The sequence below is a fragment of the Macaca thibetana genome, chromosome 14, assembly GCF_024542745.1.
Source record: "Macaca thibetana thibetana isolate TM-01 chromosome 14, ASM2454274v1, whole genome shotgun sequence".
In the NCBI taxonomy this organism is placed as follows: domain Eukaryota; kingdom Metazoa; phylum Chordata; class Mammalia; order Primates; family Cercopithecidae; genus Macaca; species Macaca thibetana.
The window spans coordinates 99,543,404-99,564,977 of NC_065591.1; the positions used below are offsets into that span (position 1 = coordinate 99,543,404).

Genomic DNA, 21,574 nt, shown 5'->3' on the forward strand with positions numbered 1-21,574 from the left:
CGCCATCTCGGCTCACGGCAACCTCTGCCTCCCGGGTTCAAGCAATTCTCTGCCTCAGCCTCCCAAGTAGCTAGGATTACGGGCTCCTACCACCATGCCTGGCTAATTTTTGTATTTTGAGTAGAGACGGGATTTCACCGTCTTAGCCAGGCTGGTCTTGAACTCCTGACCTCATGATCCACCTGCTTTGGCCTCCCAAAATGCTGGGATTACAGGCCTGAGCCACCCATGTCGCCTCACCCATTTTTTAATACATGGGTTTGTCTGATGAGGATTGTAATCCAATGATTGGTTAGCAGCAATTTTACCAAACTGTAAGTTCTTTTACTAACAGACATTATAAACAGATAATACTAATCTTATTTAAAAATAATGAGTGCCACAGTGGTGAATATACAGCTTATGAATAACCTTAAAAAAATTTCCCATTTTAAAAGGCAAACACAGCAGACAACTATACTAAACAAAGAAGCTAGAATATGGATACAGGATTGATGGGTCTAAGATGATACGTACCATACATAATTAATGTTAATCATGTGATCGGTATATTTTTCTTTGTGATTCCCCTTCATGCTGCTTTCTTCAGAAACTGAATTCTGAACTTCCTCTTCTAAAATTGGTACAATCAGGTTATCCTTGGACATCAAATTTTCTTTTATCACAAACTTAGTGATACAAAATGACACAAAAATGTTTCATTTTCGTATTCATCCAATATCTAGAGTAATAAAAAGAAGCACGTGGCCAGGCACAGTGGCTCACACCTGTAGTCCCAGTACTTTGGGAGGCCGAGACCAGCAGATCACTTGAGGTCAGGAGTTCAAGACCAGCCTGGTCAACATGGTGAAACCCCATCCTGGCCAACATGGTGAAACCCCATCTCCACTAAAAACACAAAAATTAGCTGGGCATTATGGCTGAAACCTGTAATCCCAGCTACTCAGGAGGCTGAGGAAGGAGACTCGCTCTAACCCAGGAGGCAGAAGTTGCAGTGAGCTGAGATCACACCAGTGCACTCCAGCCTGGGCGACAGAATGAGACTCCATCTAGGGAAAAAAAAAAAAAAAAAAAAAAGCATATGAAAATATTCTGGAAATCTTTTTTTTTTTTTTTTTTTTTTTGAGATGGAGTCTCGCTTTGTCGCCCAGGCTGGAGTGCAGTGGTGCGATCTCGGCTCACTGCAAGCTCCGCCTCCCGGGTTCACGCCATTCTCCTGCCTCAGCCTCCGGAGTAGCTGAGACTACAGGCGCCCGCCACCTCGCCCGGCTAATTTTTTGTATTTTTAGTAGAGACGGGGTTTCACCGTGTTAGCCAGGATGGTCTCGATCTCCCGACCTCGTGATCCACCCGCCTCAGCCTCCCAGAGTGCTGGGATTACAGGCGTGAGCCGCCGCGTATGCTGGTCCAAGTTTTGCTACAGATGATTCCTTTATACTAACCCTGCTAGGGAAATAGTTATTGCTTTTCAGAAGACACAGCACCATCAAGTCTGTGTCTAGTCTAGTCTGTAGTAGAACACTTGGATTTTTATGAGCTGCACAAGGAAAAATCCATTGTTCAGTTGCTGTCATTTGAATACAAGTGTCTGGATGGCATTCAGTCTGAAGTTTGACAGCAAGTCCATTTAGCTCAAGGAAGAATTGCCTTAAATGTTCATACTTCCATATACCTGCATCTTGGCCTTCAGGTGGTTCAAGATTTTTGTCAGTATTGGAGCAATCTTCTCTTATGTTCTGTTGCATATACTGCTGAACAGCTAGCATACTGTCATTTCATCAAAAGAATCATCAGGCCAGGTGCCCAGCCTGGTCCACCTCAGCATTGCCATGTCCTCTGCCATGACCACAGTGCTATCATCTGAAGATTAACAACACTTTTTAGCCATTATTCTAGTCTTTCATGATCCATAAAATTACTAAAATGAAATTTCTTTTTAAAGCATTTTATTATTCAGGCCGGGCATGGTGGCTCATATCTGTAATCCTAGAAATTTTGGAGGCCGAGGCAGGTAGATCACTTGAGGTCAGGAGTTTGACACACCAGCCTGGCCAACATGGCGAAACCCTGTCTCTACCAAAAAAAAAAAAAAAAAAACAAACCAAAAAAAAAAAACCACGAAAATTGACTGGGCGTGGTGGTGCACACCTGTAGTCCCAGCTACTTGGGAGGCTGAGGCACAAGAATCTCTTGTACCCAGGAAGCAGAGGTTGCCGTGAGCTGAGATCATGCCACTACATTCCAGCCTGGACGACAGAGTGAGACCCTGTCTCTGTGAAAAACAAAACAAAACAAAACAAAAACCAAAGCATTTTATTATTCAAATGTTTTACTAAGCATTTACTAAGCATCCCACACTAAGCATTCACCTAATGAGTGAGGTTTATCACCCACCTACGGAAATGAAGCACCTGCTTTTGCCATCTTGCTGCACTCATTCGATAAAATAAGATATTTTTTAATTGTGCAGGGCCCTGAGATGACTTCACATTATTATTCAAATGAATGTGACAAGTTTTACATTTTTTTTTTCCTTTTTTCCCCTCGTGTCAGTCACCAAATCAGTTCCTAAAGTGAAAAATCAGTTCCAACATTTTTTGTTGTTGTTGTTGTTTGTTTTGTTTTGTTTTGTTTTTTTGAGACAGTCTCACTCTGTCGCCCAGGCTGGAGTGCAGTGGCACGATCTAGGCTCACTGCAAGCTCTGCCTCCCGGGTTCATGCCATTCTCCTGCTTCAGCCTCCTAAATAGCTGGGGCTACAGGCGCCTGCCACCACGCCCAGCTTTTTTTTTTTTTTTTTTTTTTTTTTTTTTTGGCCTTTTTAGTAGAGACGGGGTTTCACCGTGTTAACCAGGATGGTCTGGATCTCCTGACCTCGTGATTCGCCCACCTCTACCTCCCAAAGTGCTGGGATTACAGGCGTGAACCACCGTGCCCGGCCCTCTAAAGGATTTTTTAAAATAAACCTTTCCCCAGTGACGATTTCCTGGTCTCATTTAGTCTTTTCTGATGATCTCAAACAGTTTCTGGTTTTTGTTTTTTGTTTTTTTGAGATGGAATTTTGCTCTTGTGCCCAGGTTGGAGTGCAGAGGCGCGATCTCGGCTCACCGCAAGCTCCGCCTCCCGGGTTCATGCCATGCTGCTGCCTCAGCCTCCCGAGTAGCTGGGGTTACAGGCATGCGCCACCACACCCGGCTAATTTTTTGTATTTTTAGTAGGGATGGGGTTTCACCATGTTGGCCAGGGTGGTCTCGAACTCCTGACCTGAATTTATCCACCTTCCTCGGCTTCCCAAAGTGCTGGGATTACAGGCGTGAGCCACCGTAGGGGACCAGTTTCCGTTTTGATGAATGCAGAGCACTGGCATATTCTTATGTGAATTCTTTAAAAAGAGATTTTGTAAATCATGCTTGATATTTTGCTTTCAAGCGTGAGAGATTTACCTCCTTTTTACCCTTTTTCTCTCGCCCTTTAGACAAATCGAATTTACCTGTTGTGGCACTAACATAAAATATTGTATAATGTGAATAATAAGTAATATTAGATTAATGTGTAAAATAACATTAGTAAAATGAATAACAGCTTTTATTAGTATTTTCTGTCATCGAATATTATGTTTTACACTGTGTCAGGTATGTGACAATTTGATTTAGCAAGGTATTTTGTGTATTACTGTTTCATTTAAGCTTCGTAATGTAGAATAAGCAATTTAGAAATTGAATTATTTCTGAAATAGTAGTAAGGAAATTTTACATTTGTGTTTTACCCTGTTGGTAATGAAGATGTAAGTCTAAAGAGTAAACTTACTTACATGCCCATCTCTATTAGAAAAAACTAAGAGTTTCAGCATTACGTATTTATACAACTATGGGTCTCAGAGTCTCTCTCAAGTAATATGTGCTGAATCTTTCTACAGAAAACTTTAAAAAATAGAACCAGCTTATTAAGCAGTAAAGAGTATAATGCTTAAAATTTACAATTGTCCAGTAATATATTAATAAAATTGATTTTAACTGAAATTACTTTTGGTAACTCTTAAAGATAATAATACATTTTGAGGTTTATTCATGAACGTTACTGATGTTGCTTCCTCTAGCAACACGATAATATTTACTCTCACTCCTGTTATAGGTGAGATCTAAAAAAATGAAACTCGGCCGGGCGTGGTGGCTCATGCCTGTAATCCGAGCACTTTGGGAGGCCGAGGCAGGCGCATCACTTGAGGTCAGGAGTTTGAGACCATCCTGGCCAATGTGGTAAAACCCCGTCTCTACCAAAAATACAAAAATCAGCCAGGTGTGGTGGTGCATGCCTATAATCCCAGCTACTGTGGAGATGGAGACAGGAGAATCACTTGAACCCAGGAGGCAGAGGTTGCAGTGAGCCGAAATAACACCACAGCACTCCTTTATACTCTTAAATATTTTTAAGAGCACAGCCTGGGCAACAGAGTGAGACTCTGTCTCCAAAATAAAAAAGCAAAAAGAAACTCATGTCAGTTCGCTTTTTTTTTTTTTTTTTTTTTTTTTTGGTTAATAATGCTGCTAAAAGTTTTGATATAATATTACAGCATTTTCCGAGAATCTGAATAATAATAATAGGTGGCCTTGAAATTTTTCCACTTCTCTCTTTTCTTTATACTCTTAAATATTTTTGAGAGCACCAAAGAGCTTTTTTGTGAGAGATTATCTATCTAATCTATCTATCTACCTACCTACCTATCTGCTATGTAATTTCCTATTCAAAATTAAAATAGAAAGATTTTAAACATTAAAATATGTAAGTACTCAATCCATTGCCTTCAGAGCAAAGATATCACAGCACATCATGCATCCTTTGGAAAAATTCCACTATGTACTCATGAGACAATGAGAGAGAAGAGGCAAATAACCTCTTCTTTTATTATAAAATAGTAGTTTTTTGGTTTTGTTTTTATCTCTCAGACCCTCTGGAAAGGTCCTGGGAACCTCCAGGGAGGCTTCAGATCATGCTCTGAGAAATGCTGTCATAAATAATTGAAAGATGACCACATCTTTAATTGTAATGTATTTGCATACATTCAGCTTTGCAAAGCTCCTCCTAATGATGTAGTTTACAAAATCTGAACCAATAGGAAAGGGTATTTGTGAGTGTATATCAACACGGTAATTCTCTTTTTTTCCCCTACAGTTATGGAAATTCTTGAAGCCCAATACTCCACTGGAATCTCGGATTTCTAAGCAGTGGTGTGAAATTGGTTTCCAAGGTGATGATCCTAAAACAGATTTTCGAGGAATGGGACTTCTGGGACTGTACAATTTGCAGTAAGTAAAATGAAGGACAGCTGACTGATCGAGTGATGTTTTGGTCTCCTCATATTGAAATGGCAAAAGCTGAGTAATTAGCTTCAAAAGCTACTTCCCATAAGACTCTAAGAAAACATTCAAATTCCCTGAGAGGCCAGGTTCATAAAATGTTAAAAGTGTCTGCTAGTAGCCTTCCTTGTATTTCAGCAAATTTCATGGATTTTTAAAGCAAATCTCAACTATATTTAAAAATTGTTTTATTATTTAAAATGTTCACACATATGTAAAAACAGAGAAGATTGTAAAGAACACCCTTGTATTGATCATGCAGATTCAGTAATTGTTGAGGTTTTGAAATATTCACAACATTATTTTTTTGGCAGAAGGGTGTTAATGAAAACTCTACACCATCATTTCACCCTTCATATGTTAATATGTAGTTCTAAAAAATATCAATATTACCTCACATTAACCACAATGCCATTATCACATCAAACAAAATTAACAGTGATTCCTTAATGTCATCTTTATCCAGTCCATATTCAAATTTCCCAGTTCTCTCGAAAATACTTTTTATGGCTGGTTTATCCTATGCACTTCCAACTATGCCCTTTGTTGTTCTTAAATTAGATGGGTCTCTCTTGCTCTGTCCCTTCCTTTTGCCCCTTTCTCCATGTCAGGATTTCAGATCAGTTGTCCTGTAATATGTCCCATGGTCTGGATTTGCCTGTTTACACTTGTATCCATCCCCTGTGTTTCCTGAAAATTGGAGGTATGCAGACAGGCCTGAAGAGATTCAGGTTGACATCACAGCGGGAGGCCTTCCGTGTCCCTCCACTCTCAGCCCTGTGCTGCAACAAATCAGAGGAATCCCATTCTGATGCCGCCAGTGTAAAGTCCTCCTTCTATGATCTTTACTGAACCGATTAATTAATTGTATAAAGAGTGCTTTTCTATTTTTGTTATTTTTCCTATAATTTTTGGCTGGAATTTTTAAAGACTTCGTTTCCTTATAGAGTATAGTTACTTGGTTTCTCTGAAATATAGGCAGGACAGATATTCAATTTTTGCATTTGGTTGCCAGTTCTCAGAGTCAGGAGTTGGTTGCCTCGTTCCCCTGTTAGTGATCAATTTTTTTTTTTTTTTTTTTTTTTTTGCTCTCTCTCTCTATTTTTAAAACACCATTTGTTAATTCCTGTGTTTCTATATGTTTATTGTAACTCAACTAATTGTACTTGTTATTTTTTTCATGCTTTAATTCAGTCATGTATAGTCATTATTTTTTGAGCCAAAGAGTCCTTTCAAGTTGATTCTTGTGTCCTTTGACGCTACCCTATTAGGGCAGTGATGTATTTTTAAAAGAAGTTAAGCCTTACTCAGTCATTTTGGTGGCATCCCATTTTCCCCTAGATCTTTCCCTTTATTTTAAATTTAAGAAGTTTAATAATCACCCATTCTTTTATGAAACATTTTAATGTAATGTTAATGAACGGAAAGTAAACATTAATGACAAAGACAATGTTACAGATAAGTGAATAGAGTCAGCTTTTGAATAACTGGGACAATTGGCCTTCCACTGAGAAAAATAAAATAAAATTAAATCACTACGTCACCTCAGTTCACAACCTGAAAGTCCAAAACAAGTCTTTCCTACTTTTAGAAGAAAATCAAGATATCTGACTGAGGAGAGATCTCTTAAAGACACAAGCAAAAAAAAGCATCCACTGGAAAAGAAGAATCAAAAAATTTCACACATTAAAATTGAAAACTGCAGTAAGATAAGCCCCATAAACAAAGTAAAAAGAGACAAGACTGACACATAAATGATAAAGGATCTATGTTCAGTATATTACTGTCTATAAGGTTATTTGTCTTTTTTATTTGAGGTCATTTTTAGACTCACTGAGCCAAAAAATATGAACAGATGAGACATAAAAGAGGAAACTCAGATAACCGACAAAAGTATGAAAAGAAACTCCGTTTCATTAACAACTGTGAATGTGTGCATTACAATTGCTGACTTGGGGTTGAAATTTCCTCAGAGGAAATTCAAGAACTTCTTTTACCCTTTGGATTTATGCAGGAAATATACACACATCATATTAAATAATAGATGCTATTGCTTTATCATTGTCTCTATGAAGTACTTTTTAACGGATTATTTTTGAGGGTGTGCAGTTTTTTGTGTTTATTAGGAAACCTAACTACCCTTTTCCCTTTAGAATAAAATGTTATTGTTTTTTAACATATCTAAACTCAAAAGATATTTTCCATTCATCCAGAATTCAAATTCCCAGTGAGTATTCGAAGCATATCCTCTCTCATCTCCTTCAGTCTTTTCTTTCTCTCATCATGTCCCTTAACCGAGGCTTCTGCCTTCTGAAGGCCTCCAAAAATCGAACTATTTGACCCCCTCTTCTATAACCCCTCTTTATAATAAAATCTTTGGTTCTCTGGGTAATGGCAAAGTTCTTAATTAAATTTTCAAAATCTACTGGATACATTCCTAAATCTGTGCGGGTTTCACAGCTACTCTACCATGTCATTACGTTTCGAAAACTCTGTTGTGAAAAACTGTTTGTTCCCTGGAGGAGCTGAAACAAGTAATAACCTTATGCCAGTATCCATCTCTGAATTCAGAATGACGTCGAATTGGATTAAAATGAATATATTCAGCAAGTAAGCAAGTACAGAGTTACGGTTTTCTTTCCCTCCCCCGCTGCAGGTATTTCGCAGAAAGGGATGCCACAGCAGCTCAGCAGGTCCTGTCTGACTCTCTTCATCCCAAATGCAGGTAATTGTTGAAAGTAAAAGATGAATTAGGTTTTATGGGTTAGATCAAATGAACTTCATCTCCTACATGTATCTGTTGATGAGATTCTCAGGAGAGTGAGACTCAAAGCTTTTTCAAACAAGCCCTCATAATAAATGCTGAGATGGAGGGTTAAAACTTCAGGTACTCGGCCGGGCGCGGTGGCTCACGCCTGTAATCCCAGCACTTTGGGAGGCCGAGGCGGGCGGATCACAAGGTCAGGAGATCGAGACCACGGTGAAACCCCGTCTCTACTAAAAATACAAAAAATTAGCCGGGCGCGGTTGTGGGCGCCTGTAATCCCAGCTACTCGGGAGGCTGAGGCAGGAGAATGGCGTGAACCCGGGAGGCGGAGCTTGCAGTGAGCCGAGATCACGCCACTGCACTCCAGCCTGGGCGACAGAGCGAGACTCCGTCTCAAAAAAAAAAAAAAAAAAAAAAAAACTTCAGGTACTCATTCCAAGATTTAGGATATCAAGTGGCACTATTCGGGTGAGATATGCATTTTTATTTTATTTTATTCAGGTGAGATATGTGTTTATATTTAAAGGGACTGATAGTGTCACTAGTGTCCAGGAAGACTGAGGAGGTGGCCATGGAAGAAAGGCAGGGTCTGGGGGAAAGGGTCCAGAGACAAGAAAGATGACGGGGGAACAGAAGGAAGAATGGAAGTTAAGAAGTCAGGGACCAAGTGAGAACATCTGGAATTGCTGAGGCTTTTTTCTTTCTTTCTTGTAAAATTCTAGATGCTAAATTATTTGCATTTTCATTTGCTTTTCTACTTTTTTTTTCTTTGATTACATGAAGGGATATCACTAAAGAAGAAATAAGGTATCTTTTCTTTGTTTTTGTGTTTTATTGCTTTTATTTTGTTTTAGAATAAGTATGGGTAAGAATTTTTTTAAGGAACTCTGAATTTATTTGTTTCTAAAAGCCAACATTTTCAAACTTTTAATCTAATATAGTTGATTATAGCTGGGCTATGTTTTAACGAACTGAAAACCAGATGAGACTGACCGCTTGGAAAATGTCAAACGGTCTTTCTACAGCCATGACGAAATCTGGTTGGAGAAACATTTTGAACACTCACCTAAAGGCTGAACCCCTCACCACACCTGTTCTGACTCCAGTTACCCCAGAGAAGGGCATTTTATTTGGGAATTTTGTTGCACGGAACAACTTTACTCTCTATTAATATATCTAATTTAATTATTATAAATGGTAGTTGTGTGTGTGTGTGTGTGTGTTAGTCACTCTTCTTAGAAGGAGTTCCATTATTTTGCAATCATAGTTTTATATCGCTTTTTTTTCTCCTCAGCATGATGGTAGATTAGTTGTTAGTATTCATGTTGGCTAAGTAAATCCAAAATTTTATCAAAACCTTCTTAAAATTCAGGGATACGTTGAGTTGGGCTTCCCCCCCCCCCCACCTTACTATTTTACTCATTCTAGCTTCATTTGGCTAAGATTCGTTAAGTCATATTACACTTCCCGAATTTACATTTGTAATATTTTATAAGATTAAAAATTCATTCCTTTAAGAAAAACACTACAATTGTTTAGCTTTTTCTTGTTATATGGTTAAAATCAAGCTATTTTAATTTTTTAACTACATCTTCTGAATTGCATATTTCTGTAATGTAGAGACTCTAAACTCCCTCTAGTTAAAATTGGCTGGGGAGTCTGTCCATGCTCTCAGGTGGCATTTCCTGGAGGAACATCAGTCAGAAGACACGAGTCCTCCACGGTCCTTGGAAAGTGACAATAAGCTCACAATATTTCTGATTAACCATTGGAGGGGCACTGACTTTGTCTATGAGTCTTTCTTAAAGAAAAGCTTGGCCGGGCGCGGTGGTTCAGGCCTGTAATCCCAGCACTTTGGGAGGCCAAGGCAGGCAGATCACGGGGTCAGGAGATGGAGACCATCCTGGCTAACACGGTGAAACCCCCGTCTCTATCAAAAATACAAAAATTAGCCAGTCGTGGTGGTGGGCGCCTGTAGTCCCAGCTACTCGATAGCATGAACCTGGGAGGCGGAGCTTGCAGTGAGCCGAGATCGCACCACTGCACTCCAGCCTGGGCGACACAGCGAGACTCCTTCTCAAAAAAAAAAAAAAAGAAAAGGAAAAAAAGGTTTATAGTTGTATCTCCTGTGTCAGCCATCCAAGAGAAAGTATTTGAGGTTTGGGGTGACTACTCTTACTTAAAAAGAGACTAGCATTTGTGTGTGCATGCATATATGTGTAGTCATGTATATAAAATTACCATGCTTTATCCCTCAAACTACAATAAAATTGAATCAATAAAGTTCAAAAGTCAGTGCGTACTAAGGAAAGCTCTTTCCTGTCTATCGTTTAGCAAGCATGACACATTACTGCGTTTGTTAACATCCATTGGTTGAGTATTAAAGTTACCTGAGGGATAAAAGCGGATTCAAGTTTAAGAAGAAAATTTTGACTGTTAGTTTGTGTGTGTGTTTGTTTTCTCCCTACGAGGGGAATGCAATCTGTTTGGGTCAGGATATCCTATAAGTATCAAATAAGTAGAGATCACTTGGCCTCTTCTTTTATTTCCAATGCAGATAGATATATGATTTAATGAATATGGAGATACTGTGTAGTTATAAAGCCTTGCTGAAGAGAAAATAGGTGCTTATAAATTCTTATATATATAATTTCTTAAATTGCACACATACCTTATTTTAGTTTGGATATGAATCTTTAAGGTAAAAAAATCTCCTGATCTCCTGATTCCTCTTCAGCTGTTTGGTTTGTTAGCCAGAAGTTACACTTTAGAAACAGGTGGCACATTTTAACATGAATTAAAAGCAGTTATTTTGAATTATAACCATTTATAGAATAGAAAATACACATAGTTAAATATCAATTCTGTGTAATGTTTTTGTAGTTGTGTGTTGTGTGTATTATATGAGCGTCTTGTAATCAAATCTTTGCTGTGTGTTCTGGATTTCCTTTCTTCTAGTCAGAGAGAGAGAAATTAAATATTCATAATAACTAGTTTTTACACTGTATTGAGTTCAAATGCCAACTACGGTTTATACAATTTATACAAACTTTGTATATAAGAATTTATAAGCACCCCTTTTCTCTTCAACAAAGCTTTATAAATAAACGGTGCCTCCTTATTTGTTAAATTACCTATCTATCTGCATTGGAAATATAAGAAAAGGCTAAATGACCTTAGTGTAAAATACTGAATGAAGGTTACATCAGTCACAGGGAAGAATGGAACATGAGTCCTGCCTCCTCCTGTTGGCTGTACGGAAGGGCATGGGAGTGGGGCAGATGCACACAGAGTAATAGAATGTAGGGCACAGTAAGCCGAGATTGCACCACCACACTCCAGCCTGGATGACAGAGCGAGGCCAAGAAAGAGAGAGAGAGCGAGAGAGAGAGAGAGAGAGCAAGCAAGCATTTTCAGAATGCTTCTATGATAGAAATCTTTTTTCAAACAGTCTTATTCAGAAGCTTAAATTACAAAAACAGATGAAAATGGAGCTGCTGTGGCTTACTGACTTAGCCAGAAGAAACACCATAGCACTTACTGGGACAGAATTTTTAAAACCTGTAAATGCTCCCTCCCCCCTCCCTCCCTCCCTCTCTCCCTCCCTCCCTCTCTCCCTCCCTCCCTTGCTTCCTTCTTTTCTTCCTTCCTTGCTTCCTCCCTCCCTCCCTCTCTCTCTCCTTCCTCTCCTCCTTTCCTTACCTTGCTTACTTCCCTCCCTGCTTCTTTTCTTCTTTTCTTTCTTTTACTAACTCAATCATTTATTTATCGATGAACATTTATTTGGCATCTACCATGTATCAGGCATCACAAATAAGACTGAATAGGATAAACACCACTAGGTAAAACCAAACAAAATGCAGTGGGGAATCATGAGAGAGTGAGATGACATCTAGTTACCTCACTAAATGTTTCAGGAAGGAGGGGTTTGATCATTAATGATAGTGCAAAAGAATATCTTAATGTTTGGCCTTTAGGGCTGTCTCCCATGGCTGTACTAAAGTGAATAGGAGGTAAATAGCGTGGCCTTAAATAATTCCATTTCTGAGCTCCACATAAATTGTATTGTGGCTTTTAAAACTGATACTATTTAAATTGGTAAGTGTTAGATAACTGAGCTACAGACATCTCTGCATATAGTTAACAGTTTTAACATAAGCATTAAAAGAGAACAAGCACCAATTAGAGATTAAATCTGATTTACTTACTTATTCATTCATCCGTTCAGCAAATTCAGCAAAGCAGAATGGGAGAAGAAAAGGATGGATAAGGCAATTGGGTGAGTATGGGATCTCACATGGAAAGATGGTCCATCTGAACCAGAACCAGAACTAGAGTATCATGAAAGACAAGAGTGAAACTCTACTTGTTCTGATAGAAATATACAATCTAGTTAAAATATTTAAAGCACCCTTTTATATGTTTGTGGATTCATCTGTATGGTTATATGATATTACTTTGCCTATGAACAACTGACAAGGTAGAAAGTTGTAATTATAAGGAAATGATTTTCAGAAATCACTTAGAATTGTGTTTGGTAGTTTTCTTTTAAGGATTTCATCAAATATTGGGCTATTTGATAAAAATTTACTTTAGTTTTTTTATAATGCCCCATATTATCCAAAAATATTTCTGAACAGAGAATTTTTTCTGTGCTGGATTTATATTAGCAGAGAAGATTTAAGAACTCGGGTTCCATTAATTTTTGGTAAACATGTAAATAAGGAACTAGAAAATACACACTGTGTTAAGATACTTATTTAAATTTTTCTCATCTTAAAAGTAATATACAATTTATTATAGAAAAGTAAACAAAAAATCACCCCAATCTTGTTACTTTTGTGGCATTTTATTTTAGTTTTTTTCCTTGCACATCTGTGTGCATTTATATAATAAAATGGCTTGCTCTATCCGTAATGTTTTATATCCTGCTTAAATCATCTTTAAGAAGATAATTTTAATCAACTGTAATATATGAGATTACCATAATTTATTTTGCTATCTGTCTTCTTTAGGAATTTGAATAGTTTCCATGTCGTTTCTATTATTAAAAATGCTATAATGAAATATATCTATAAAGCTTTGTCCACTTCGGATTTTTTTTCTGTCATATATTTGGAAATGGAAAGGTCAAAGTATATGAACTACCAATTTTCTTGATACACATTACTGAAATTTTCTGCTAAATTACAAAAGTCAAGGTTTTGATAGGGTAGAGATGGAAGGGTGACCTGCTACTCTGATAATTTAATAGTAAGTTAAATATCAGATTATCAATTACTGAAATGCTTTTATTTATTTATTTTTTTTTTTTTTGTCAAGTGAAAGCACGTTTACTAAGAAAGTAATGGAATAAAAGAAAAGAATGGCTACTCCATGGGTAGAGCAGCCCCAAGGGCTGCTGGTTGGCTATTTTTATGGTTATTTCTTGATTATTTGCTGAACAAGGGGTAGATTATTCATGAGTTTTCTGGGAAAGGGGTGGGCAATTCCCAGAACTGAGGGTTCTTCCCCTTTTAGACCATAGGGTAACTTCCTGACATTACCATGGCATTTGTACACTGTCATGGCACTGGTAGTAGTGTCTTTTAGCATGCTAATGGGAAATGCTTATTTCTTATATGTGACACACAGTTGGTTTTATGGTTTATACTTTATAGGTATTCATTTGCAATTGTGGGCATCAATATAACTGACCTGGCATATAATCTACTGATCAGTGGAGCTCTAAAAACCCATTTCTACAATATCGCCCCAGAAGCTCCAACATTGTCTCACTTTCAGCAAACATTCTGTAAGTATCCTGTTGTATAATTGTCAATACAGGTTTCTATGCTGGACGCGGTGGCTCACCCCTATAATCCGAGTACTTTGGGAGGCCAAGGCAGGTGAATTGCCTAAGCTCAGGAGTTTAAGACCAGCCTGGCCAACATGGTGAAACCCCATCTGAACTAAAAATAAAAAAACTAGCCAGGCATGGTGATGCGCACCTGTAATCCCAGCTACTTGGGAGGCTGAGGCAGGATAATTACTTGAACCCAGGAGGTAGAGGTTGCAGTGAACCGAGATCGTGCCACTGCACTCCATCCTGGATGACAGAGTGAGACTCCATCTCAAAAAATATAAATCATATATATATATATAGGTTTCTATAGAACACTCCCGACAAGGATCAAAGCTGAGAGATCTTTGTGATTTGGCTGCTTTGGAGCCTTTGAACTTCCTCTTTTGGTTCTGATTTTTTTGTTTTCTCATTCAAAAATCCACACTTACATTTTCAGGCATGGTAAATTCTTCTCTTTCCTGGCTCTTGCGTAATCTCCAGTGTATCCACTTCTGGTCTGACTTAAAGACGTCATGGGTGTTTCTCTCCCTCTGATCCTCATGGCATAGCACTCGAGAGTGCAGGTTCTGAAGACAGCCTGAGTTAATTCTCAGATCTATGTTTTAGCAAAAGTGAAATCTCCAAGAAGGATTAGAAGATAAAGTCGAAACTCTCCTAGGAAGTAGAGCAAAAAGGCATAGATGGAAAATAGAAAATAAAAAAGGTTGTCAAATTAATGGATCATTCTATGAGGTCTTATAGCTGAATAATAGAAGTGCCAGAAAAATAGTGGTGAAAACTAAGGAAGGGGAATCAAATAAAGAAAGAAAGAAAAATTTTCAGAACTGAAGTATGAGTTTTCATACTTAAATAAGTACCTACACAACAGATTAATGTAGACCCACACCAAGGACCTAATCATTGTGAAATTTAATGACATTGGAAAGAGATGACCCCAAAAACTTCCAAAGCTGTCACATAATGAATTGGGAATCAAGATGACATTGGACTTCTCAACACTACATTGTATTCTAAAACATAGAATATTGTCTTCAAAAGTTAAGAGAGACTGGGCGCCGCACATCACACCTGTAATCCCAGCAGTTTGAGAGGCTGAGGCGGGAGGATTGCTTGAGCCCAGGAGTTTGAGACCAGCCCAGGCAACATAGCGAGACCCTGTTTCTACAAAAAGATAAAAAATTAGTCAGCTGTAATCCCAGCCACTCAAGAGGCTGAGGTGAGAAGATCGTTTGAGCCCAAGGAGGTCAAGGCTGCTGTGAGCTGTGATTGCACCACTGCACTCCAGCCTGGGTGACAGAGCAAGACCCCATCTCAATCAATAAGTCAATCAAAGTTAACAGAATATTTTTTAAAACTAAGGGAATATGATTTCTAGTTTAGAATTTTACACCCGGTATAACTTACTACCTTACCAATCAAATATGGGAATAGAATAAAAACAGTTTCTTAATGCAAGGTCTTAAGCATTTTACTTCCCTGTACCTTTATCGGGAAGCTTATTTCCACAAAATAAGAGAGTAATAATCCTAAAGGAATAAATGGGGTCTGGAAAATAGGAACTCTGTCCCAGGAGAGCAGTGAAGGGAAAGCCCAAGATATCTGTGCAATTGGCTGCAAATAATAAATCTAGATTCTAGAAGGTCAGAAGGCTGTGGGAGAGACTCTTTGAAGAACCTGAAATTGACAGAATATTACCATGTTTGAACACACTGCGAGAACATTGGCATATTTAGGAGATAGTTTAGGCTTAAATTAAGGGGGAAGCCAGGCAAATAAACAAAGAAGGCAGTTATTAATACAAAGTAAAGAAAAGGGTGAGAAAATAAGTGACTATGTGGCTGGGGTGAGTGAGAGGGAGCTAAATCTTAATATTCTATAAAGAAAAAAAATTTTTTTAATCAAGTAATGGAAAGCATGTTGATTAGAGCTATGAAGATCGATAACCAAAATAATCAGCTAAAAGAATTGAAATATTGCTTTAGGAAAGCAGGAATTAGGGCAGGAGACTGCTTTTTCATTTTGTTTTTGGGATTTTTTTTTTGTTTTTGTAACAAGACTTGTTAAACTATTTGACTCTGAACAATGTGCATGTATAACTTAGATAAAAATGAAAAGTAAATTATAAAACACATATACTTTACAACTTGTTAATGGAAAATGTAAGTCCCTTACATGCATTATCACAGCTCCTGCTTTGATAATTGGATCATTATATTCACTCCTATAAAAATTCTGAGCATCTCCAACAAATATGATTGAGATTTTACTATGGATTAGGTTCTATGCTGAGGAAGACAGGCATTTAAACAAATACTTAAAATGTAGTGGGTCCAGCATTATCTTCAGGGAAACAAAAAAGTCTTTAAAAAAAATAAAATGTAGTGGGAGGAATTTAGTGATTGAGGAAGTAAAGACACTGCTTCTAAAAACTGGAAGTCGCTGACGCAGTGGCTCACACCTGTAATCCCAGCATTTTGGGAGGCCAAGGAGGGCAGATCACTTGAGGTCAGGAGTTCAAGACCAGCCTGATCAACAGGGTGAAACCCTGTCTCTATGAAAAAATAGAAAAATTAGCCAGGTGTGATGGCGCACGCCTGTAATCCCAGCTACTCGGGAGGCTGAGACACAAGAATCTCTTGAAACCAGGAAGTGGAGGTTGAAGTGAGCCAAGATTGCACCACTGTACTCCAGCCGGGGCGACAGAGTGAGACTCCATCTCATAAATATATATATATATATATATATATATATATATATATATATATATAGAGAGAGAGAGAGAGAGAGAGAGAGAGAGAGAGAGAAAGTCTGTGGCTGCCTTAATTCATTCAGCCTGGAAGTCAGGGAAGTTTCTGCAAAGCAAATGCCCCTTTTGAAGAGAACCAAAGGATGAGTGGCAGGAAATAAGGCAATGGTGGCTGAGTTGTCTGGTGAAGGCCATAAAGCAAAAGAGTATGTGGATTTAAGAAGTAGAGCATAGGGTTTGCCGGTGACGAGAGATGGCACTGGAAGCCTAAGAGCAGGATGAAGGGCAGTCCTGAAGAGTTCGGTAAGCCTCATCAAAGTGCATCAACATGCAGATAAAGAAAGCCTCTTGCCATGTTTCCCTGGCCCCTTATACTTGCCCTATTCTATATTTACCATGCTCATTAGGGAAGTCAGGGAAGTAGTTCTGAGGGAAGGTAGAGTGAGTTTAGTTTTAGGCATACTGAGGGTGAGCTGCTCTTGGGAAATCCATGTGGAGCTGCAGAGTGGGCATTCTCATAATGTAGGGCTCTGGAGTGCTGAAGGATTAGAAAGGCTCAAGCTACAGATTTGTGATTTGTGAGCACCTGGGAGAATATCAGAGCCACACAGTGGGGGAGCATTCCCAGGAAAGATTCAAAGTTAGAATCATAAAGAATTGGCATTTAAGGGCAGGTTTCACTGCTGTATCCTCAGCACAAAGCCTGGTACAGGGCAGAGGTGCGTAGTAACTGGTGGGTGGGTGGGTGGGTGGGTGGATGGATGGGTGGATGGATGGATGGATGCATAGATGGATGGAAGGCTAAAATATTGGCTGATGTTTTTTTGCAGGAGAAAGGAGAGTCTAGTTTCTGTGGGAAATTTTAGCCTAGGCCAGGCACGGTGGCTCACACCTGTAATCCCAGCACATTGGGAGGCTAAGGCAGGATGATCACTTGAGCCCAGGAGTTTGAAACCAACCTGGGTAATATGGCGAAACCCCATCTCTACAAAAAAAAAAACAATATTAGTCTTGGTCTGGATTGATATGCTTCAAGAGAATCCTAGCCCAGATGAGCAAGTATGCAATAGGATTACATATTTCCTTAGGCCCTCATCAGGTTTTAGAAGCAGCAGCAACCCCCCTATGGATTGTGGGGTATGTAGGCAAAGGGACTGAGGCCTCTCTAAGGGAAACAAACTGTGCCCTAGATTCACTGTTCCTCAATCAGACATGATCAGTTCTACATGTCTCCTCTGTAATATTCTTACAATTACCTGTGTCCTTGCACATGTCTCTGCTCTCTACTAACTGAATGCAGTGAAGCAAAACCAAGACATTCAAGCAGCAACAAATGTGCTGCAGGCTGGAATCGGAGAGCCAAATTAATATTCAAAACAAGTATTCCATCTAGGCAGAAAAATGTAAGAATATAATAGCTCCATCCTTCTGACTTTACAGTATTATTCGGTGAACACTGAGCTGCCAAGGCACTATGTTACAAAAATTGTATTCAGTCTAAAGCTCCACTGAACACACAGCCCCATTGAAATGGAGCGAGGTTAGGTGTAATGAGCAGAAGGGAAAGTATGAAGGCCAGAAGAGAAAGAGGAAACTACTTTTTCTTTGACCTCCAAAAGAAGGGACTATTCCATAGGAATAAGAACCAGAGGAACAGAACGCACTGGAAAAGGCAGCCTATTGCCATGGCGAAAAGTCAGCTGGTTTCAGGCCCTGGTTTCCAGCTTCCAGGTGTACCTGTTATTGTAGACCATTCGAGGAACTCATCTAAGCCCAATATCTGCATCTGAAAGATGGAGATGTCATATCTGTGTTACCTACTCCACAAAGCTGTTGTAAGAATGCAATGAGATGGTGGAAAAATAGCCTGGCCTCTGTTTTCTCCCTCTCCTTTCCATGCCACTTTGTTAGCTTCCCTAGTGAACAAATCATCAGCTGCAACTGTACTCCTGTTTGCCTCTCTCCAACAAACCCAGCATTAGGGACCACAGGAAGTCTGCCTTTTTCTTCATCCGCAATACCTAGTACTGTGTCTGTTTCATATTTGTTCATCGGCAGATGAGTTAACTGACAGACCAAATGAATTTTTGAACACTGTGATTTGTATAAGTGAGTGGAGTTTTATGATTATAATACGCACCTTGGAAGCCAGACCACCATTTCTGCATTCTGATTAAGATCATGTTACACGGTCTCTAATTATTTTCCTGATGGGACAGAGAAAGAGAGTCTCAGGGAATCAGTCTTCAATCTTCAGAGGAAGAATCCTGAGCATGGTGTCAGATTAGGAGCCACCCACTCCTCTACCTTTACCCAAGCCCTTTAAACCTTTCATGATGTTTTTCTATAATTGTGTGTAAGGTAGGAAAATGGGGAAACCAAATAAATCCACATTCTTCTATAACTGTGCCACACTACATCACCTTTAGAGTGAGTTGCCAATATTCCTGCACATTGTAGAAAAGATGATTTTTCATATTGCCTGTTTATCATTGTCAACAGGAGAAAAGATGCTGTCACTCATGAAATACTAATGAGATGCATTATCAATGATTTTAATTCATAGTATTGGAAACCTGACTCTACATACAAAATAGCTATGTTTATTTGAGCTCAGAGACCAGTCAGGAAAATTTATGTATGCATTTTATATAAAGAAAGAAGAAATTATAAATTATCATAGATTTATTTTAGAACCATAAAAATTATATTTAGAAGGAAGCCAAGGAAACTTTCTTTTTAGAAAGAGAATCTTCTTGACCACAGGTTCTCAACTTTTGTGACACGAGTTTCATCTTATTGAATTACAAGTCTGGTTAAATCTAGGAGGATCTGCATTTTTAACAAGTACCCCAGATCATTTGTGGAGTATTTTAGGAGTTTGCCCAGTCACTGAAATGGACAGGTGATTGAATTCTTTTGGTTGGTTGAAGAAGATACTGAGATCAGAGGAAACAAGTTTCTGTTGATGTGCGCTAAAACAACCAGATGACAAACAGGCTCCGATCATGGCATATGAGAAATGGTGAGGAGAAGCAGGGAAAGAGAAAAGCTCGACGCATAAAGCACACGTCAAACACTTGAGTTGGAGAAGGATTGAAGTTGTTTTGTGAAATACAGGGCAACAAATTTAGGCCCAGAATGAGGAAGAACCTTTATTTGTTTGTTTGTTTTTTAGAGACAGAGTCTCTCTCTCTCTCTTGCTTAGGCTGGAGTGCAGTGGCACCATCCTAGCTCACTGCAGCCTCAAACTCCTGGGCTCAAGTGATCCTTCCACCTCAGCCTCCTGAGTAGCTGAGGCTACAGGTGCAAGCCACCATAGCCAGCTTATTCTAAAAAACTTTTTGTGGCCAGGCGCAGTGGCTTACACCTGTAATCCCACCATTTTGGGAGGCCGAGGTGGGCGGATCACCTGAGGTTGGGAGTTCGAGACCAGCCTGACCAACATGGAGAAACCCAGTCTCTACTAAAAATACAAAATTAGCCAGGCGTGGTGGCGCATGCCTGTAATCCCATCTACTCGGGAGACTGAGGCAGGAGAATCACTTGAACCCAGGAGGCAGAGGTTGTGGTGAGCCAAGATCGTGCCATTGCACTCCAGCCTGGGCAACAAGAGCGAAACTCTGTCTCAAAAAAAGAAAAAAAAAAAGAAAAACTTTTTGTAAGCCAGGTGTGGTGGCTCACACCTGTAACCCCAGCACTTTGGGTGGCCAAGGCAGGTGGATCACTTGGGGTTAGGAGTTCAAGACCAACCTGGCCAACATGGTGAAACCCCATCTCTACCAAAAATACAAAAATGAGCCAGGCATGGTGGCACATGCCTGTAGTCCCAGCTACTTAGGAGGCTAAGGCATGAGAATTGCTTGAACTTGGGAGGTAGAGGTTGCAGTAAGCTGAGATTCGCCATGTGCTCTAGCCTGGGCAACAGAGCAAAACCCTGTCTCAAAAAAAGCTATTTTTTGTAGAAATGGGGTCTTCCTGTGTTGCCCAGGCTGGCCTCAAACCCCTGGCCTCAAGTGATCCTCCTGACTTAGCTTTCTAAAGTGTTGGGATTACAGGTGTGAGCCACAGTGCCTGGCAAGAAAGAAGCTTTTAAGAATCAGGTTCCTCATCCAAGGAACAAATAGTGTTGTCACCAGAGAAGTTCAAGCCTGAATGCTGCCTCTGGGAATCTAAGCATCAGATGATGAGAGACAGAGGAGGTGGCTTCTGGGGCGACTGATCCTTCTGATTTGGGCCTTTTCTGATGTGGTCAGGTTCCCACGACAGTGATAGTGGAACCCTGGCTTGTGTAGCCTCAAGGCCAGTAGAGTGATGGGTTGGTGTGTGCCCTCATCAGAAATGTTGAAAACAGTCAGTTCTAGAGTATGAAGGGCCCAAAGGCAGGTTAGTCCTAAAAGAAATAGTATAAGCCAGGCACAGTGGCATGTGCCTGTAGTCCCAGCTATTTGGGCAGCTGAGGCAGCAGGATCATATGAGGCCAGAGTTCAAGGACAGCCTGAGCAACATCGCATGATCTTGCCTCTAAAAAAAATAACAAACTTAAAAAAAAAAAAGAAATGGAACAGTCAACCCAACCCTCCTCCTAAGTTTACAGACAGACCACATACTTAAACAAGTATAAGCATACTTAACAATGTAATGAGACAAGTAACCAGTGGGAAGGGTCTGTGGAAGTGGACGAGCAGCCGGCCATGTGTGTTGGGGACAGTGAAGGTCACTCCTATTTTTGTATTAAAATAAAATATGAGTAAAGATTTTTAAAAATGTATGAAATTATGTTGAAGCATTTTTCCATACATAGCTAGTTACCAGAAAACCAAAAAGTATTGATTTTTTTTGTACTGTTAGTATTGAGTATGT

The 21,574-nt window shown here is 39.4% G+C and overlaps 3 protein-coding genes across 6 annotated transcripts in view; 2 read left to right on the forward strand and 1 right to left on the reverse strand.

Moving 5' to 3' along the window:
- ACAT1 (acetyl-CoA acetyltransferase 1) overlaps window positions 1-21,574 on the forward strand; it is a 976,528-nt gene that overhangs the window by 466,482 nt on the left and 488,472 nt on the right. The window lies entirely within an intron of this gene.
- Window positions 1-21,574, reverse strand: part of CWF19L2 (CWF19 like cell cycle control factor 2) — an 808,601-nt gene that overhangs the window by 299,423 nt on the left and 487,604 nt on the right. The window lies entirely within an intron of this gene.
- ELMOD1 (ELMO domain containing 1) overlaps window positions 1-21,574 on the forward strand; it is a 75,438-nt gene that overhangs the window by 50,587 nt on the left and 3,277 nt on the right. For 3 of the 4 annotated variants that reach the window (XM_050758710.1, XM_050758711.1, XM_050758712.1), the window contains 5 exons: window positions 5,169-5,302; window positions 8,010-8,078; window positions 8,904-8,927; window positions 12,349-12,399; window positions 13,781-13,914. In XM_050758710.1, the coding sequence (XP_050614667.1) occupies window positions 5,169-5,302; window positions 8,010-8,078; window positions 8,904-8,927; window positions 12,349-12,399; window positions 13,781-13,914 (412 nt within the window). The remainder of the gene's footprint in view (window positions 1-5,168; window positions 5,303-8,009; window positions 8,079-8,903; window positions 8,928-12,348; window positions 12,400-13,780; window positions 13,915-21,574) is intronic. The other variant, XM_050758714.1, reaches the window with a different exon arrangement.